Source organism: Oncorhynchus kisutch, linkage group LG1, assembly GCF_002021735.2.
Source record: "Oncorhynchus kisutch isolate 150728-3 linkage group LG1, Okis_V2, whole genome shotgun sequence".
Taxonomy (NCBI): domain Eukaryota; kingdom Metazoa; phylum Chordata; class Actinopteri; order Salmoniformes; family Salmonidae; genus Oncorhynchus; species Oncorhynchus kisutch.
In genome coordinates this window covers 43253978-43275161 of record NC_034174.2, presented here as the reverse complement: position 1 = coordinate 43275161, position 21184 = coordinate 43253978, and the positions used below count along the sequence as shown (strand labels likewise).

Here is a 21184-nt window from a genome sequence, read left to right as displayed (position 1 = left end):
ATGTAGAGTCCATAGAACTGGTCTAAAGTAGTGTCCTATGTAGAGTGCATAGAACTCTGGTCTAAAGTAGTGTCCTATGTAGAGTCCATAGAACTCTGGTCTAAAGTAGTGTCCTATGTAGAGTGCATAGAACTGGTCTAAAGTAGTCCCCTATGTAGAGTGCATAGAACTCTGGTCTAAAGTAGTGTCCTATGTAGAGTGCATAGAACTCTGGTCTAAAGTAGTGTCCTATGTAGAGTCCATAGAACTCTGGTCTAAAGTAGTGTCCTATGTAGAGTCCATAGTACTGGTCTAAAGTAGTGTCCTATGTAGAGTCCATAGAACTGGTCTAAAGTAGTGTCCTATGTAGAGTCCATAGAACTGGTCTAAAGTAGTGTCCTATGTAGAGTGCATTGAACTCTGGTCTAAAGTAGTGTCCTATGTAGAGTGCATAGAACTCTGGTCTAAAGTAGTGTCCTATGTAGAGTGCATAGAACTCTGGTCTAAAGTAGTGTCCTATGTAGAGTCCATAGAACTGGTCTAAAGTAGTCCCCTATTAGAGTCCATAGAACTGGTCTAAAGTAGTGTCCTATGTAGAGTGCATAGAACTGGTCTAAAGTAGTGTCCTATGTAGAGTCCATAGAACTGGTCTAAAGTAGTGTCCTATGTAGAGTGCATAGAACTCTGGTCTAAAGTAGTGTCCTATGTAGAGTCCATAGAACTGGTCTAAAGTAGTGTCCTATGTAGAGTCCAAGAAACTGGTCTAAAGTAGTCCCCTATGTAGAGTCCATAGAACTGATCTAAAGTAGTGTCCTATGTAGAGTCCATAGAACTCTAGTCTAAAGTAGTGTCCTATGTAGAGTCCATAGAACTCTGGTCTAAAGTAGTGTCCTATGTAGAGTCCATAGAACTGGTCTAAAGTAGTGTCCTATGTAGAGTGCATAGAACTCTGGTCTAAGTTGTGTCCTATGTAGAGTCCATAGAACTGGTCTAAAGTAGTCCCCTATGTAGAGTCCATAGAACTGGTCTAAAGTAGTGTCCTATGTAGAGTCCAAAGAACTCTGGTCTAAAGTAGTGTCCTATGTAGAGTCCATAGAACTGGTCTAAAGTAGGTCCTATGTAGAGTCCATAGACTGGTCTAAAGTAGTGTCCTATGTAGAGTGCATAGAACTCTGGTCTAAAGTAGTGTCCTATGTAGAGTGCATAGAACTCTGGTCTAAAGTAGTGTTCTATGTAGAGTGCATAGAACATGTCTAAAGTAGTGTCCTATGTAGAGTCCATAGAACTGGTCTAAAGTAGTGTCCTATGTAGAGTCCATAGAACTGGTCTAAAGTAGTGTCCTATGTAGAGTGCATAGAACTCTGGTCTAAAGTAGTGTCCTATGTAGAGTGCATAGAACTCTGGTCTAAAGTAGTGTCCTATGTAGAGTGCATAGGACTCTGGTCTAAAGTAGTGTCTATGTAGAGTGCATAGAACTCTGGTCTAAAGTAGTGTCCTATGTAGAGTCCAAAGAACTGGTCTAAAGTAGTGTCTTGTAGAGTCCAAGAACTGGTCTAAAGTAGTGTCCTATGTAGAGTCCATAGAACTGGTCTAAAGTAGTGTCCTATGTAGAGTCCATAGAACTCTGGTCTAAAGTAGTGTCCTATGTAGAGTCCATAGAACTGGTCTAAAGTAGTCCCCTATGTAGAGTCCATAGAACTGGTCTAAAGTAGTGTCCTATGTAGAGTCCAAAGAAACTCTGGTCTAAAAGTAGTGTCCTATGTGAGTCCATAGAACTGGTCTAAAGTAGTGTCCTATGTAGTAGAGTCCATAGAACTGGTCTAAAGTAGTGTCCTATGTAGAGTGCATAGAACTCTGGTCTAAAGTAGTGTCCTATGTAGAGTGCATAGAACTCTGGTCTAAAGTAGTGTCCTATGTAGAGTGCATAGGACTCTGGTCTAAAGTAGTGTCCTATGTAGAGTGAATAGAACTCTGGTCTAAAGTAGGGTCCTATGTAGAGTGCATAGAACTCTGGTCTAAAGTAGTGTCCTATGTAGAGTGCATAGGACTCTGGTCTAAGTAGGTCTAAAGTAGTGTCCTATGTAGAGTGAATAGAACTCTGGTCTAAAGTAGTGTCCTATGTAGAGTGCATAGAACTCTGGTCTAAAGTAGTGTCCTATGTAGAGTCCATAGAACTGGTCTAAAGTAGTGTCCTATGTAGAGTCCAAAGAAAGGTCTAAAGTAGTCCCCTATGTAGAGTCCATAGAACTGATCTAAAGTAGTGTCCTATGTAGAGTCCATAGAACTCTGGTCTAAAGTAGTGTCCTATGTAGAGTCCATAGAACTGGTCTAAAGTAGTGTCCTATGTAGAGTGCATAGAACTCTGGTCTAAAGTTGTGTCCTATGTAGAGTCCATAGAACTGGTCTAAGTAGTCCCCTATGTAGAGTCCATAGAACTGGTCTAAAGTAGTGTCCTATGTAGAGTCCAAAGAACTCTGGTCTAAAGTAGTGTCCTATGTAGAGTCCATAGAACTGGTCTAAAGTAGGTCCCTATGTAGAGTCCATAGAACTGGTCTAAAGTAGTGTCCTATGTAGAGTGCATAGAACTCGGGTCTAAAGTAGTGTCCTATGTAGAGTGCATAGAACTCTGGTCTAAAGTAGTGTTCTATGTAGAGTGCATAGAACATGTCTAAAGTAGTGTCCTATGTAGAGTCCATAGAACTGGTCTAAAGTAGTGTCCTATGTAGAGTCCATAGAACTGGTCTAAAGTAGTGTCCTATGTAGAGTGCATAGGACTCTGGTCTAAAGTAGTGTCCTATGTAGAGTGCATAGAACTCTGGCCTAAAGTAGTGTCCTATGTAGAGTCCATAGAACTGGTCTAAAGTAGTGTCCTATGTAGAGTCCAAAGAACTGGTCTAAAGTAGTCCCCTATGTAGAGTCCATAGAACTGGTCTAAAGTAGTGTCCTATGTAGAATCCATAGAACTGGTCTAAAGTAGTGTCCTATGTAGAGTGCATAGAACTCTGGTCTAAAGTAGTGTCCTATGTAGAGTGCATAGAACTCTGGTCTAAAGTAGTGTCCTATGTAGAGTGCATAGGACTCTGGTCTAAAGTAGTGTCCTATGTAGAGTGCATAGAACTCTGGTCTAAAGTAGTGTCCTATGTAGAGTGCATAGAACTCTGGTCTAAAGTAGTGTCCTATGTAGAGTCCATAGAACTGGTCTAAAGTAGTGTCCTATGTAGAGTCCAAAGAACTGGTCTAAAGTAGTGTCCTATGTAGAGTCCATAGAACTGGTCTAAAGTAGTGTCCTATGTAGAGTCCATAGAACTCTGGTCTAAAGTAGTGTCCTATGTAGAGTCCATAGAACTCTGGTCTAAAGTAGTGTCCTATGTAGAGTCCATAGAACTGGTCTAAAGTAGTCCCCTATGTAGAGTCCATAGAACTGGTCTAAAGTAGTGTCCTATGTAGAGTGCATAGGAACTCTGGTCTAAAGTAGTGTTCTATGTAGAGTGCATAGAACTCTGGTCTAAAGTAGTGTCCTATGTAGAGTGCATAGAACTGGTCTAAAGTATGTCCTATGTAGAGTCCATAGAACTGGTCTAAAGTAGTGTCCTATGTAGAGTCCAAAGAACTGGTCTAAAGTAGTGTCCTATGTAGAGTCCATAGAACTGGTCTAAAGTAGTGTCCTATGTAGAGTCCATAGAACTCTGGTCTAAAGTAGTGTCCTATGTAGAGTCCATAGAACTCTGGTCTAAAGTAGTGTCCTATGTAGAGTCCATAGAACTGGTCTAAAGTAGTCCCCTATGTAGAGTCCATAGAACTGGTCTAAAGTAGTGTCCTATGTAGAGTCCAAAGAACTCGGTCTAAAGTAGTGCCCTATGTGAGTCCATAGAACTGGTCTAAAGTAGTGTCCTATGTAGAGTCCATAGAACTGGTCTAAAGTAGTGTCCTATGTAGAGTGCATAGAACTCTGGTCTAAAGTAGTGTCCCTATGTAGAGTGCATAGAACTCTGGTCTAAAGTAGTGTCCTATGAGAAGTGCATAGAACTGGTCTAAAGTAGTGTCCTATGTAGAGTCCATAGAACTGGTCTAAGTAGTGTCCTATGTAGAGTCCATAGAACAGTCTAACAGTAGTGTCCTATGTAGAGTGCATAGAACTCTGGTCTAAAGTAGTGTCCTATGTAGAGTGCATAGAACTCTGGTCTAAAGTAGTGTCCTATGTAGAGTGCATAGAACTCTGGTCTAAAGTAGTGTCCTATGTAGAGTGCATAGGACTCTGGTCTAAAGTAGTGTCCTATGTAGAGTGCATAGAACTCTGGCCTAAAGTAGTGCCCTATGTAGAGTCCATAGAACTGGTCTAAAAGTAGTGTCCTATGTAGAGTCCAAAGAAATGGTCTAAAGTAGTCCCTATGTAGAGTCCATAGAACTGGTCTAAAGTAGTGTCCTATGTAGAGTCCATAGAACTGGTCTAAAGTAGTGTCCTATGTAGAGTGCATAGAACTCTGGTCTAAAGTAGTGTCCTATGTAGAGTGCATAGAACTCTGGTCTAAAGTAGTGTCCTATGTAGAGTCCAAAGAACTGGTTAAAGTATGTCCCTATGTAGAGTGCATAGAACTCTGGTCTAAAGTAGTGTCCTATGTAGAGTGCATAGAACTGGTCTAAAGTAGTGTCCTATGTAGAGTCCATAGAACTGGTCTAAAGTAGTGTCCTATATAGAGTCCATAGAACAGGTCTAAAGTAGTGTCCTATGTAGAGTGCATAGAACTCTGGTCTAAAGTAGTGTCCTATGTAGAGTGCATAGAACTCTGGTCTAAAGTAGTGTCCTATGTAGAGTGCATAGGACTCTGGTCTAAAGTAGTGTCCTATGTAGAGTGCATAGAACTCTGGCCTAAAGTAGTGTCCTATGTAGAGTCCATAGAACTGGTCTAAAGTAGTGTCCTATGTAGAGTCCAAAGAACTGTCTAAAGTAGTCCCCTAGTAGAGTCCATAGAACTGGTCTAAAGTAGTGTCCTATGAGGCAATATGTTCCTCCACATACAATAGGCTACAAGAATATTTTCTCCACATTGTCAGTATCTAACAGGCAATAATTCCTCCCACATGTACAGAGGCTACAGGCAATAAGGTTCCGCCACATTGTACAGTAGGCTACAGGCAATATGTTCCTCCACATTGTACAAGTAGGCTACAGCAATAAGTTCCTCCACATTGTACAGTAGGCTACAGGCAATAAGTTCCTCCACATATGTACAGTAGGCTACAGGCAATAAGTTCCTCCACATTGTACAGTAGGCTACAGGCAATAAGTTCCTCCTCCACATTGTACAGTAGGCTAACCGCAATAGTTCGCTCCACATTGTAGCTACAGGCAATAAGTTCCTCCACATTGTACAGTAGGCTACAGGCAATAAGTTCCTCCACATTGTACAGTAGGCTAGCAGGCAATAAGTTCCTCCATAATTGTACAGTAGGCTACAGGCAATATGTTCCTCCACATTGTACAGTAGGCTACAGGCAATATGTTCTCCTCCACATTGTACAGTAGGCTACAGGCAATAAGTTCCTCCACATTGTACAGTAGGCTACAGGCAATAAGTTCCTCCACATTGTACAGTAGGCTACAGGCAATAAGTTCCTCCACATTGTACAGTAGGCTACAGGCAATAAGTTCCTCCACATTGTACAGTAGGTCTACAGGCAATACGTTCCTCCACATTGTACAGTAGGCTACAGGCAATAAGTTCCTCCACATTGTACAGTAGGCTACAGGCAATAAGTTCCTCCACATTTGTACAGTAGGCTACAGGCAATAAGTTCCTCCACATTGTACAGTAGGCTACAGGCAATAAGTTCCTCCACATTGTACAGTAGGCTACAGGCAATATGTTCCTCCACATTGTACAGTAGGCTACAGGCAATAAGTTCCTCCACATTGTACAGTAGGCTACAGGCAATAAGTTCCTCCACATTGTACAGTAGGCTACAGGCAATATGTTCCTCCACATTGTACAGTAGGCTACAGGCAATAAGTTCCTCCACATTGTACAGTAGGCTACAGGCAATAAGTTCCTCCACATTGTACAGTAGGCTACAGGCAATAAGTTCCTCCACATTGTACAATAGGCTACAGGCAATATGTTCCTCCACATTGTACAGTAGGCTACAGGCAATATGTTCCTCCACATTGTACAGTAGGCTACAGGCAATATGTTCCTCCACATTGTACAGTAGGCTACAGGCAATATGTTCCTCCACATTGTACAGTAGGCTACAGGCAATATGTTCCTCCACATTGTACAGTAGGCTACAGGCAATATGTTCCTCCACCATGTACAGTAGGCTACAGGCAATAAGTTCCTCCACATTGTACAGTAGGCTACAGGCAATAAGTTCCTCCACATTGTACAGTAGGCTACAGGCAATAAGTTCCTCCACATTGTACAATAGGCTACAGGCAATATGTTCCTCCACATTGTACAGTAGGCTACAGGCAATAAGTTCCTCCACATTGTACAGTAGGCTACAGGCAATAAGTTCCTCCACATTGTACAGTAGGCTACAGGCAATAAGTTCCTCCACATTGTACAGTAGGCTACAGGCAATAAGTTCCTCCACATTGTACAGTAGGCTACAGGCAATAAGTTCCTCCACATTGTACAGTAGGCTACAGGCAATAAGTTCCTCCACATTGTACAGTAGGCTACAGGCAATAAGTTCCTCCACATTGTACAGTAGGCTACAGGCAATAAGTTCCTCCACATTGTACAGTAGGCTACAGGCAATAAGTTCCTCCACATTGTACAGTAGGCTACAGGCAATAAGTTCCTCCACATTGTACAGTAGGCTATAGGCAATAAGTTCCTCCACATTGTACAGTAGGCTACAGGCAATATGTTCCTCCACATTGTACAGTAGGCTACAGGCAATAAGTTCCTCCACATTGTACAGTAGGCTACAGGCAATAAGTTCCTCCACATTGTACAGTAGGCTACAGGCAATAAGTTCCTCCACATTGTACAGTAGGCTACAGGCAATAAGTTCCTCCACATTGTACAGTAGGCTACAGGCAATACGTTCCTCCACATTGTACAGTAGGCTACAGGCAATAAGTTCCTCCACATTGTACAGTAGGCTACAGGCAATAAGTTCCTCCACATTGTACAGTAGGCTACAGGCAATAAGTTCCTCCACATTGTACAGTAGGCTACAGGCAATAAGTTCCTCCACATTGTACAGTAGGCTACAGGCAATATGTTCCTCCACATTGTACAGTAGGCTACAGGCAATAAGTTCCTCCACATTGTACAGTAGGCTACAGGCAATAAGTTCCTCCACATTGTACAGTAGGCTACAGGCAATAAGTTCCTCCACATTGTACAGTAGGCTACAGGCAATATGTTCCTCCACATTGTACAGTAAGCTACAGGCAATATGTTCCTCCACCATATACAATAGGCTACAGGCAATATGTTCCTCCACATTGTACAGTAGGCTACAGGCAATATGTTCCTCCACATTGTACAGTAGGCTACAGGCAATATGTTCCTCCACCATGTACAGTAGACTACAGGCAATATGTTCCTCCACCATGTACAGTAGACTACAGGCAATATGTTCCTCCACCATGTACAGTAGGCTACAGGCAATATGTTCCTCCACCATGTACAGTAGGCTACAGGCAATATGTTCCTCCATGTACAGTAGGCTACAGGCAATATGTTCCTCCACCATGTACAGTAGACTACAGGCAATATGTTCCTCCACCATGTACAGTAGACTACAGGCAATATGTTCCTCCACCATGTACAGTAGGCTACAGGCAATATGTTCCTCCATGTACAGTAGGCTACAGGCAATATGTTCCTCCATGTACAGTAGGCTACAGGCAATATGTTCCTCCACCATGTGCAGTAGGCTACAGGCAATATGTTCCTCCATGTACAGTAGACTACAGGCAATATGTTCCTCCATCATGTACAGTAGGCTACAGGCAATATGTTCCTCCATCATGTACAGTAGACTACAGGCAATATGTTCCTCCACCATGTACAGTAGGCTACAGGCAATATGTTCCTCCATGTACAGTAGACTACAGGCAATATGTTCCTCCACCATGTACAGTAGGCTACAGGCAATATGTTCCTCCATGTACAGTAGACTACAGGCAATATGTTCCTCCACCATGTACAGTAGGCTACAGGCAATATGTTCCTCCATCATGTATAGTAGACTACAGGCAATATGTTCCTCCACCATGTACAGTAGGCTACAGGCAATATGTTCCTCCATGTACAGTAGACTACAGGCAATATGTTCCTCCATGTACAGTAGGCTACAGGCAATATGTTCCTCCACATTGCACAGTAGACTACAGGCAATATGTTCCTCCACCATGTACAGTATGCTACAGGCAATATGTTCCTCCACCATATACAATAGGCTACAGGCAATATGTTCCTCCACCATGTACAGTAGGCTACAGGCAATATGTTCCTCCACCATGTACAGTATGCTACAGGCAATATGTTCCTCCACCATATACAATAGGCTACAGGCAATATGTTCCTCCACCATGTACAGTAGGCTACAGGCAATATGTTCCTCCACCATATACAATAGGCTACAGGCAATATGTTCCTCCACCATGTACAGTAGGCTACAGACAATATGTTCCTCCACCATGTACAGTAGGCTACAGACAATATGTTCCTCCACTGTGTGAGTCATAAAAATTACAATATTGCATTCGGGGCTTTCCAGTAGTTTTGTGGGGAGCATAAATTGTCCAATTGTAAACTAACAAAGAATTTTGAAAGTTTCATAAATATCTGTTAGAGTCCATTACCTGCTACCCGGACTATAATGTTTGATACACAGAGAAAAAGAAGGAGGAGGAGGAAGGGGAGAAGGAGGAGGAGGAAGGGGAGAAGGAGGAGGAGGAAGGGGAGAAGGAGGAAGGGGAGGAGGAGGAGGAAGGGGAGAAGGAGGAGGAGGAGGAAGGGGAGAAGGAGGAGGAGGAAGGGGAGAAGGAGGGGAGAAGTAGGTGGGTATATAGAAACAGTGGGATGATAGTGTGTGTGTCTGTGCATGTGTAACTGACCTGTGAGTGGGAGAGGAAAACGGGTCTGGATAAGACGATCCACTCGACCACCTTGCTGCAGGGCGGGATGGTGAGAGAGCCTGTGTAGCGGTAGTAACTCCCCAACGATGACGGTAGCAGATCCCTCAGGACGAAGGAACTCAGGAATGTCTCCTTCTCTGGAGGTTGGAGAGAGAACACAAACACATATTAACACAGAGAAACACATTCAAACACAGCCATACCCACAGCCCATATACAGTACACACTCAGCGACCCACAAACACATATCAACACAGAGAAACACATTCAAACACAGCCATACCCACAGCCCATATACAGTACACACTCAGCGACCCACAAACACATATTAACACAGAGAAACACATTCAAACACAGCCATACCCACAGCCCATATACAGTACACACTCAGCGACCCACACACACATATTAACACAGAGAAACACATTCAAACACAGCCATACCCACAGCCCATATACACACTCAGCGACCCACACACACATATTAACACAGAGAAACACATTCAAACACAGCCATACCCACAGCCCATATACAGTACACACTCAGCGACCCACACACACATATTAACACAGAGAAACACATTCAAACACAGCCATACCCACAGCCCATATACACACACTCAGCGACCCACACAGCCATACCCACAGCCCATATACAGTACACACTCAGCGACCCACAGCCCATATACACACACTCAGCGACCCACACAGCCATACCCACAGCCCATATACACACTCAGCGACCCACACAGCCATACCCACAGCCCATATACACACTCAGCGACCCACACAGCCATACCCACAGCCCATATACACACTCAGCGACCCACACAGCCATACCCACAGCCCATATACACACTCAGCGACCCACAAACACATATCAACACAGAGAAACACATTCAAACACAGCCATACCCACAGCCCATATACAGTACACACTCAGCGACCCACAAACACATATTAACACAGAGAAACACATTCAAACACAGCCATACCCACAGCCCATATACAGTACACACTCAGCGACCCACACAGCCATACCCACAGCCCATATACACACTCAGCGACCCACACAGCCATACCCACAGCCCATATACACACTCAGCGACCCACACAGCCATACCCACAGCCCATATACACACTCAGCGACCCACACAGCCATACCCACAGCCCATATACACACTCAGCGACCCACACAGCCATACCCACAGCCCATATACACACTCAGCGACCCACACAGCCATACCCACAGCCCATATACACACTCAGCGACCCACACAGCCATACCCACAGCCCATATACAGTACACACTCAGCGACCCACACAGCCATACCCACAGCCCATATACACACTCAGCGACCCACACAGCCATACCCACAGCCCATATACACACTCAGCGACCCACACAGCCATACCCACAGCCCATATACACACTCAGCGACCAACACAGCCATACCCACAGCCCATATACACACTCAGCGACCCACACAGCCATACCCACAGCCCATATACACACTCAGCGACCCACACAGCCATACCCACAGCCCATATACACACTCAGCGACCCACACAGCCATACCCACAGCCCATATACACACTCAGCGACCCACACAGCCATACCCACAGCCCATATACACACTCAGCGACCCACACAGCCATACCCACAGCCCATATACACACTCAGCGACCAACACAGCCATACCCACAGCCCATATACACACTCAGCGACCCACACAGCCATACCCACAGCCCATATACACACTCAGCGACCCACACAGCCATACCCACAGCCCATATACACACTCAGCGACCCACACAGCCATACCCACAGCCCATATACACACTCAGCGACCCACACAGCCATACCCACAGCCCATATACACACTCAGCGACCCACACAGCCATACCCACAGCCCATATACACACTCAGCGACCCACACAGCCATACCCACAGCCCATATACACACTCAGCGACCAACACAATGTAAACAAAGTGCAGGCATAATTATTCCCACATAATTAAATAGAAAATGCATACATTATATTGTATCTTTACGCCTTTTTCAACCACCACATGTTTACAATATGGTGGATTTATTTACCCCACATGTCTAGTATTTCATTTTAAACGAGGTAGAAAGTTCTGCGTTTATTAACAACTGACATACAGTACCAGTCAAAGGTTTGGACACACCTCCTCATTCAAGGGTTTTTCTGTATTCTTACTATTTTCTACATTGTAGAATAATAGTGAAGACATCAAAACTATGAAATAACACATTCAGTCTTCACCAAGGTCCGGAGGTCAAAATGTGTAAAAAAAATAGTTATAAAAAATAGTTATCCATCCATCGCATTTGGAATTTTCATGGTTCCCTGACTGTCTAGTTTTTTTTAAATGACTGTTAGCAAGCTGGGTAGAGTGACGAGACTATAATTGTAGTCGGTCCATTATCAATTCTACACAGTTTCAATTTGAAATAGTCATTTGTGACCCGTTTTAAGAAGCTAGGTGTATGTCGCACATCACTACTTACAGTAAACATTTTTTTATCAAAATGAGTTATTTGGCAGAAATGCTTTCTGGAACACAAAAAGGTGTATGCCATCTGGAATTTTTATTGCTTTCTGGAATAAAAAAGGTGCATGTCATCTGTAAATATAAATACAATTGTTAGACTAGTTGGTTGTGCCACGGATGAGGTCGGATTGATCTGCCATGTAGCATGCTTCTGTCTATAACATGAGCTGCTCAGTATGTGTAGATAATTCTTGCTACCAAGGCTTTTGTGAAATATACCATAGAGAACTGAACTGCAAATGTGTTGATACAGCTCTCAACATTTCTGCCCTAAATTTAACAGCAACTATCGACAAAGATCAGTGGGAAAAATGTGTGATGGACTACTTTCTGGAGGACGATCTTGCCATGCTGACTCTCTCTGACTCAGAAGATTAAGAAATCCCTCATTTAGGTAAAAACATTTTAATTGAACCAGACAATGTAGAGTCTTCTGATGACAGTTATGGGGAATAAATGACTATCAACAGTGTTGTTTTCACGGGAGAAGTTGACCAAGTTTTGATATCAAATGAGGAGGGAGTCGAAAAGAGAACACAAAAGGCTGTTGTATAAAACATATTTCTACGGATTACATCTTCAAACTAAGGGCAACCATGGTATCCATGACAGAGAAGGAGAAGCGTTCATCTGTGTATACAGGTAAGAGTCTAGATACATTTTCAGACATTATACATTTGTAATTTTGTCAGAAAGTAATTTTCATTGCAAGTTAAAACGTACTGTTAGCTAGCTAGCAAACGTTAGCTGGCTGTCTCGATCAATAACGTTACGTGTATGATCTGTGTAATAATTATATTAGTATCTCAGAAAGCTATTTGCATTGATAGTTATAGCCTCATGTTAGCTAAATAGCTAACATTGGACCTAGTTGGTTAGCTTTAGCTACCTGCAGATTCATGCACGGTGGCTAGCTATGACAATCAGTTTGTATTGCTAGTAATGTGGGTTGGCATTATGGTTCATTGTTTAGCTCACTCTGTTCAGCACATGGCCTCACATGTGAATCATTAGAGATGGGTGGGGATAAACTTAAGAGGGTGTGAACGATGCTGAATGGGTGTAGACAAAGACGAGCTCTCCAGTAAGTGTACCAAAACATTCAACAGCCATTTTCTCAAAAGTGAGGTTCAAAGCAGAATTATTTTCCATTATTCCTAAACTGCAGTGTATGGTATACAATTTTCCCTACTTTTTTCCAATGTCAAAATAAAAATAAAAACATTTAAAATGTTGCTACATAAGTCCGGATCAAAGTGGTGGGTCACATTTAAATGTCGATTGAGATGGGTTGTTTTCTGGGGAAAAACTATTTGTGCCAGATTGAATTGGCTTGTTTGACACATTTGATGTAGGGGAAGTAAGGTACCTAGGATCTGGAGACAATCTGGCATAGTAAAGTGGAGGCTGAAGACAATCTAGGTTAGTAAAGTGGAGGCTGAAGACAATCTGGGGTAGTAAAGTGGAGGCTGAAGACAATCTAGGTTAGTAAATTGGAGTCTGACGACAATCTAGGTTAGTAAAGTGGAGGCTGAAGACAATCTAGGTTAGTAAATTGGAGGCTGACGACAATCTAGGTTAGTAAAGTGGAGGCTGAAGACAATCTAGGTTAGTAAAGTGGGGGCTGACGACAATCTGGGGTAGTAAAGTGGAGGCTGAAGACAATCTAGGTTAGTAAATTGGAGTCTGACGACAATCTAGGTTAGTAAATTGGAGGCTGACGACAATCTAGGTTAGTAAAGTGGAGGCTGAAGACAATCTAGGTTAGTAAAGTGGGGGCTGACGACAATCTGGGGTAGTAAAGTGGGCGCTTGAGACAATCTGGGGTAGTAAAGTGGAGGCTGAAGACAATCTGGGGTAGTAAAGTGGAGGCTGAAGACAATCTAGGTTAGTAAAGTGGAGGCTGAAGACAATCTAGGTTAGTAAAGTGGAGGCTGAAGACAATGTGGGGTAGTAAAGTGGAGGCTGAAGACAATGTGGGGTAGTAAAGTGGGCGCTTGAGAAATTCTGGGGTAGTAAAGTGGGCGCTTGAGAAATTCTTGGGTAGTAAAGTGGGAGCTGGAGACAATATGGGGTGGCAACAGGACACTAAACTTGGGGTTCAGATATAAACCATGTCATCTGGTACGTGGAAGAACCTTCTAACTGTCATGTGGGTTTCTATTGAAGGATGAGAAGGGCGCTTCACTGTGGACTATGGAGCATGGGTGGGACATGGGACGGGAAAGTGGACGTGACTGTACAACATACTTATCTGAACGGAAGCACCTTTCCGTTCCCGACATCGTGAGCTCTACTACCCTCCTGCCCTCAGACAGCACAGCTGTATCGTGGCACTGCCTCAAACCTGCTGATGGATGGATGGCTGAGGCTAATAAGCTAGCGGAAACCCTGCCACCGCCACCCCGCTAGAAGAGAAGACATTAAATGTGCATCCCAAATGGCACCCTATCACCTATGTATTGCACTACTTTTGACCAGAGCCCTATGGGCCATGGTCAATAGGGCTGGGTTCAAAAGTAGTGCACAGCATAGTGAATAGTGTGCCATTTGGGACGCATCCTAATTACCCAGCCAGACGGCCAGGAGCCTCCCTTGGACCATCAAAACAACACCACAACCCAGGCTGACCGGACCCAGCCCTTCCTCCAACAAGGAGGGCCTCTAGATTCAACACAAGTCTGGATGCTCAACACCGAGGGCGGTTTACCGGATCCCTATTCCTGATCTAAAAACACTTTAATTGGAGATTCTCTACTAAGCATGCTTTTAAATCCTAGGAGAAGGCTTGATCTGTGTTCGGGAGACCATCAAGCGATACCACCTGCATGCTAGCCCCATTTTTGCCCTGTTCCAGCCATGGCAAATCATCCAGTATAGGGAGTCAGTGTAATGAATGGGAGAGAGACCCAGAGAAGCACGAAGGATAGAGTTGTGTGAGATTAATCAGCATGAGTAAAGAGGTCTGCATTTTACGGCTATATGCTCACAGTTTATGCCGTTCCTCCATTAACACGTCTTCTCTTCGTCTCTGAGTTGACCCACATAAAGAGAACCACGTCAGTAGCACATTGTTAAACCAGCCATATGTGTTGGTTCACACAAAGCGTGCAGGCACACACACAGCTGCATGGCTCAATAGAGCCCTGTGTGTGTGTGTGTGTGTGTGTGTGTGTGTGTGTGTGTGTGTGTGTGTGTGTGTGTGTGTGTGTGTGCAGATGGACCAAAGTATTATGGACACATGCTAAAGCACATTTAAATGGGCAGGTGGAGACACGACATAACGCATGTCTGTAGAGACACCAGCTTCCAACCACACTCTGCTTGCAGCTCACACCAACTCTGATTTCATACAACATGCACTGCAGCTAGGCACATCTGTCTCCCCCTAGCATTAAAGATTAATGGTGCAAGCAAGCGTGCATCTGATGTTGCCGTTGTGTAAGTTCTCTCTGTCTGTGTGTGTGTGTATGTGAGCAAGCGATGGAGCGTTGACTAATTGAGGCTTAGATGCAATTAACTGTTCCGTCTCTTCTTTGTGGCTCTGCACAGAGAAGCAGGGAGCGGTGGTAGCTCACTGTGCTGCCTACGTCTTGATGCAAGACCGGGCTCAGAGCTTGTGGTCATACTAATTTGAGAATAAAAATGAACACCAAGGTTAAGTATCTTCAAAAGCCTGAACAAACCAATGGATGACCAGACGAGAGGCACGGAATCTCTAAGTCTGGGAGACGTGTGAGGTCTGAAGCAATCACTTCGCATTAACCTCACAAACAACTATGTCCTTGGGAAATCATTTCTCTGTCTCTTTTTTTAGTTGTGTATGTTTCCTGTCGACATTCATTTGATGCTCTTGTACGTGCCTGAAAGCCCTCTTTGGTGAAAGGGATGACGCCTTGGTCCTCTAGCAATCCGTTAGTGTGTCTGTATATCAATGTTTCCGTGTGAAGACTGAGATCCTGGTGCTCTACTGATGCTCTGTAGTTTAAAGGCTAAGTGAGAAGTGCTATAGAACTACGGCTGCCGAACAACATCACAGTGAGAACGCAGCAAACTGCTGAGAGCAAGAGCGAGATTGAGTGTATGTGTGTGCGTGTGTGAGTGTGACAGTAGTAGTGCGAGTGCCAGGGGTTTACTCACCGTGGTGTACGACCCGTTTTAGTCCCTGGATGATGGGCTCTACGGCTGGATTGTCTCGCCGCCCCACCTGACGACACCGAACAAGAGACAGGCTCTTTTACAAGACAGCCCAGAACAGCAGTTACAGTACCCACACTCAGTTCAGCGTGCTCCTAATTTATTACCAATATTCCCAGTGTCCTATTTACGCTTAGATGGGGGGGGGGGGGGGTAAAACGGTGTTGGGACTCCTCCCTAACTCAGATCAGTCCAATGAGAGTAAAAGTATCTGAGTGTAAATGAGAGTAAATGTAGCTAAGCATTGAATGTGGAAAATAATATGAACCCCCTTAGCGACCCTTCACACAGCCTTAGGGAACCAAAAGCAGCTCCTCCTCATCGATTAAAGATGGTAAACTGGTGTGTGTGTGTGTGTGTCCTGCTCTGTAAAATGCAATTCAGCAGGATAAATGTGTGCGCGTGCTGATGCTAATTGCTGTAAGCGATAGGCTGTCAGAAACACAGTGGTAGCATTTAGGTCTTCATACACACAAGGTCCATCACTGTCTATCCACAGACCTACATAGGAACACCTGTGTCCCCATTCCAACCTGCCTGCTTCTCTGATCGGAGAGAGAAACGACCCTGGCCTAGCCACTCTGTGTGGCTCTGAGTGCTTCAGTAGAGTGCTTCCTAAGTAATAGACCGCATCGCCATAGTAGAACTAGAAATAGAACATCTGATAGACAGAGCGGAGTGAACCTTGATCTAGTCAGTGATTACCGTGGGTGTAAGCTGGAGAGTGATGAGCTGGAGTGTTGGTGCTGGGTTAAGCGCACACGTGCAAACAAACAGGGAAAGAAAGTGGAGCTCTCCTCCTTGAGGGTGCTCGGTTGAAGCTCCATCATTTGAGGTTTCATTTAATTGCAGAAATAAAATGTTGTTGGTCCCATGTTTCATGAGCTGAAATAAAAGATCCCAGAAATGTTCATCCCTGTTAGTGAGCATTTCTCCTTTGCCAAGATAACCCATCTACCTGACATGTGTGGCATATCAAAAAGTTGATTTAACAGCATGATAATTACACAGGTGCACCTTGTGCAAGGGACAATAAAAGGCCATTCTAAAATGTGCAGTCTTGTCACAACACAATGCCACAGATATCTCAAGTTGAGGGAGTGTGCAATTTTGGCATTCTGAGTGCAGGAATGTCCACCAGAGCTGTTGCCAGAGAATTGACTGTTAATTTCTCTACCATAAGCCACCTCTCCAACATTTTAGAGAATTTTAGAGAATGTGTAACCATGCAGACCATGTGTAACCACGCCAGCCCAGGACCTCCACCTCCGGGTTCTTCACCTGCGGGATCATCTGAGAGCAGCCACCGGACAGCTGATGAAACTGTGGTTTGCACAACTGAAGAATTTCTGTACAAACTGTCAGAAACGCTCATCTGTCTGCTCATCGTCCTCAACTGGGTCTTGACCTTACTCCAGTTCGGCGTCATAACCGACTTCAGTGGGCAAATTGCTCACCTTTTTGAGGGACACTGGCACACTGGAGAAGTGTGCTCTTCACGGATGAATTCTGATATGGCGTTGGATGGACGAGCGGTTTGCTGACGTTGTGAACAGAGTGCCCAATGGTGTTGGTGGGGTTATGGTATGGAAAGGCATAAGCTACGGACAACAAACACAATTACATTGTGTCGATGGCAATTTGAATGCAGATACCGTGACGAGTTCCTGAGGGCCATTGTCGTGCCAACAGATGCATATCTGTATTCCCAGTCATGTGAAATCCATAGATTAGGGCCTAATGAATTTATTTCAATTGACTGATTTCCTTATATGAACTGTAACTCAGTCAAATCTTTGAAATTGTTGCATGTTGCGTTTATATTTTTGTTCAGTATAGAATACCACTAATTGCCCAATAGTTTTTTTTTTAACAAACCAGGTACTAAGATACTTTTCCATTAGGGAACGAGAAATATTCCTTGATGTTTACAACTGAAAATCAACTGGAGGCCATTTACTATCCTTCAGAAATATTCCTGGAGTGTGAGGCTGGCTGTGCTAGTCTTTAGGGAAGCCTGCGGTACGGTAAGTTAGAACAAAGTGGTGGCTTAAGGGGATAGCGGAAGAGGAACCCCTTGCTCTCTGACTCTGTCTGTAGTTGTCTTTCACCGTAATTTCTCCCTGGAGACATCTGTCTGTCTGTCGGACTGCCTGCCTGTCCGTGGCACTGACAGAGAGTCACAGCTCTCAGGAGACGGACAATGTGTGTGTGCGAATGAGTGAGAGAGACACAAAGAAACAGAGAGCGAGACAGAGAAACAGAGAGAGACCGAGAGAGACTGTTATCTATAAAAGGGATATGGGAAGTTGGAAGGAAAGAGACGGCAAATAATAAAGATATCATGTGCCTCGAGAGCTAGCAGCTTTCAAATCAGTGTACTGTTGTTCATATCTCCTAATAAGCACTGTATTCCAGGCCTCTGCCCGTTTCATTGTGTTTGGGAACAACTGAGACCAAGAGAACTCTTCAAACAACAACACAGCCCAAAGCCAGTATTACAGTACCTCAAAAAACACAGCCATCGCAGCAATGATGCGCTTCTCCTTGATGGCCGCACTGAGACTGTCAAAGTCATCTGAGTTGTACAGGTATATCTGCATCTGTGAGCGGAGGGGGAGAGAGAGAGGGGAGAGAGAGAGAGCAGACAGAACGTTAGAGGTGTACACACAGCCAGAGTCTTAACTGTCTCTTGAGTGACTGGCATGTCAGAAGAAATCACAAAGCATATTTCCTCTCAGTAGGATGTTTTGCAAATAAAGAGTACAGATTTCGATGGTTATATATATAAGTATTTGTTGAAAATGACTTTCTCCTCATTTCCCTACTCTTCTCTGTCATTCGTTCTCTCACACAAACCAACTGTAAATCCCAGCCTTAAACTGTAATGCTGTATCCTACTGTCCTTACAGTAACATAATCTCCCATCCCAGTGCTGTATCCTACTGTTCTTACAGTAACAATCTCCCATCCCAGTGCTGTATCCTACTGTTCTTACAGTAACATAATCTCGCATCCCAGTGCTGTATCCTACTGTTCTTACAGTAACAATCTCCCATCGAGGTGCTGTATCCTACTGTTCTTACAGTAACATAATCTCGCATCCCAGTGCTGTATCCTACTGTTCTTACAGTAACATAATCTCCCATCCCAGTGCTGTATCGTACTGTTCTTACAGTAACAATCTCCCATCCCAGTGCTGTATCGTACTGTTCTTACAGTAACAATCTCCCATCCCAGTGCTGTATCGTACTGTTCTTACAGTAACAATCTCCCATCCCAGTGCTGTATCCTACTGTTCTTACAGTAACAATCTCCCATCCCAGTGCTGTATCCTACTGTTCTTACAGTAACATAATCTCCCATCCCAGTGCTGTATCCTACTGTCCTTACAGTAACATAATCTCCCATCCCAGAGCTGTATCCTACTGTTCTTACAGTAACATAATCTCCCATCGCAGTGCTGTATCCTACTGTTCTTACAGTAACATAATCTCCCATCCCAGTGCTGTTTCCTACCGTTCTTACAGTAACATAATCTCCCATCCCAGTGCTGTATCCTACTGTCCTTACAGTAACATAATCTCCCATCGCAGTGCTGTATCGTACTGTTCTTACAGTAACAATCTCCCATCCCAGTGCTGTATCCTACTGTTCTTACAGTAACAATCTCCCATCCCAGTGCTGTATCCTACTGTTCTTACAGTAACAATCTCCCATCCCAGTGCTGTATCCTACTGTTCTTACAGTAACATAATCTCCCATCCCAGTGCTGTATCCTACTGTCCTTACAGTAACATAATCTCCCATCCCAGTGCTGTTTCCTACCGTTCTTACAGTAACAATCTCCCATCCCAGTGCTGTTTCCTACCGTTCTTACAGTAACATAATCTCCCATCCCAGTGCTGTTTCCTATTGTTCTTACAGTAACAATCTCCCATCCCAGTGCTGTATCCTACTGTTCTTACAGTAACATAATCTCCCATCCCAGTGCTGTATCCTACTGTTCTTACAGTAACATAATCTCCCATCCCAGTGCTGTATCCTACTGTTCTTACAGTAACAATCTCCCATCCCAGTGCTGTATCGTACTGTTCTTACAGTAACAATCTCCCATCCCAGTGCTGTATCGTACTGTTCTTACAGTAACAATCTCCCATCCCAGTGCTGTATCGTACTGTTCTTACAGTAACAATCTCCCATCCCAGTGCTGTATCCTACTGTTCTTACAGTAACAATCTCCCATCCCAGTGCTGTATCCTACTGTTCTTACAGTAACATAATCGCCCATCCCAGTGCTGTATCCTACTGTCCTTACAGTAACAATCTCCCATCCCAGTGCTGTATCCTACTGTTCTTACAGTAACATAATCTCCCATCGCAGTGCTGTATCCTACTGTTCTTACAGTAACATAATCTCCCATCCCAGTGCTGTTTCCTACCGTTCTTACAGTAACATAATCTCCCATCCCAGTGCTGTATCCTACTGTCCTTACAGTAACATAATCTCCCATCGCAGTGCTGTATCGTACTGTTCTTACAGTAACAATCTCCCATCCCAGTGCTGTATCCTACTGTTCTTACAGTAACAATCTCCCATCCCAGTGCTGTTTCCTACCGTTCTTACAGTAACAATCTCCCATCCCAGTGCTGTTTCCTACCGTTCTTACAGTAACATAATCTCCCATCCCAGTGCTGTTTCCTATTGTTCTTACAGTAACAATCTCCCATCCCAGTGCTGTATCCTACTGTTCTTACAGTAACATAATCTCCCATCCCAGTGCTGTATCCTACTGTTCTTACAGTAACATAATCTCCCATCCCAGTGCTGTATCCTACTGTTCTTACAGTAACAATCTCCCATCCCAGTGCTGTATCGTACTGTTCTTACAGTAACAATCTCCCATCCCAGTGCTGTATCGTACTGTTCTTACAGTAACAATCTCCCATCCCAGTGCTGTATCCTACTGTTCTTACAGTAACAATCTCCCATCCCAGTGCTGTATCCTACTGTTCTTACAGTAACATAATCTCCCATCCCAGTGCTGTATCCTACTGTCCTTACAGTAACATAATCTCCCATCCCAGTGCTGTATCCTACTGTTCTTACAGTAACATAATCTCCCATCGCAGTGCTGTATCCTACTGTTCTTACAGTAACATAATCTCCCATCCCAGTGCTGTTTCCTACCGTTCTTACAGTAACATAATCTCCCATCCCAGTGCTGTATCCTACTGTCCTTACAGTAACATAATCTCCCATCGCAGTGCTGTATCCTACTGTTCTTACAGTAACAATCTCCCATCCCAGTGCTGTATCCTACTGTT

General features: G+C 44.0%; 1 protein-coding gene across 1 annotated transcript in view; it reads right to left on the bottom strand.

Moving 5' to 3' along the window:
* LOC109893320 (receptor-type tyrosine-protein phosphatase gamma-like) overlaps window positions 1-21184 on the bottom strand; it is a 270796-nt gene that overhangs the window by 44686 nt on the left and 204926 nt on the right. The window contains exons 5-7 of the mRNA XM_031835459.1: window positions 18364-18459; window positions 15800-15866; window positions 9059-9216 (exon numbers count right to left, since the gene is read on the bottom strand). Of these exons, the coding sequence (XP_031691319.1) occupies window positions 9059-9216; window positions 15800-15866; window positions 18364-18459 (321 nt within the window). The remainder of the gene's footprint in view (window positions 1-9058; window positions 9217-15799; window positions 15867-18363; window positions 18460-21184) is intronic.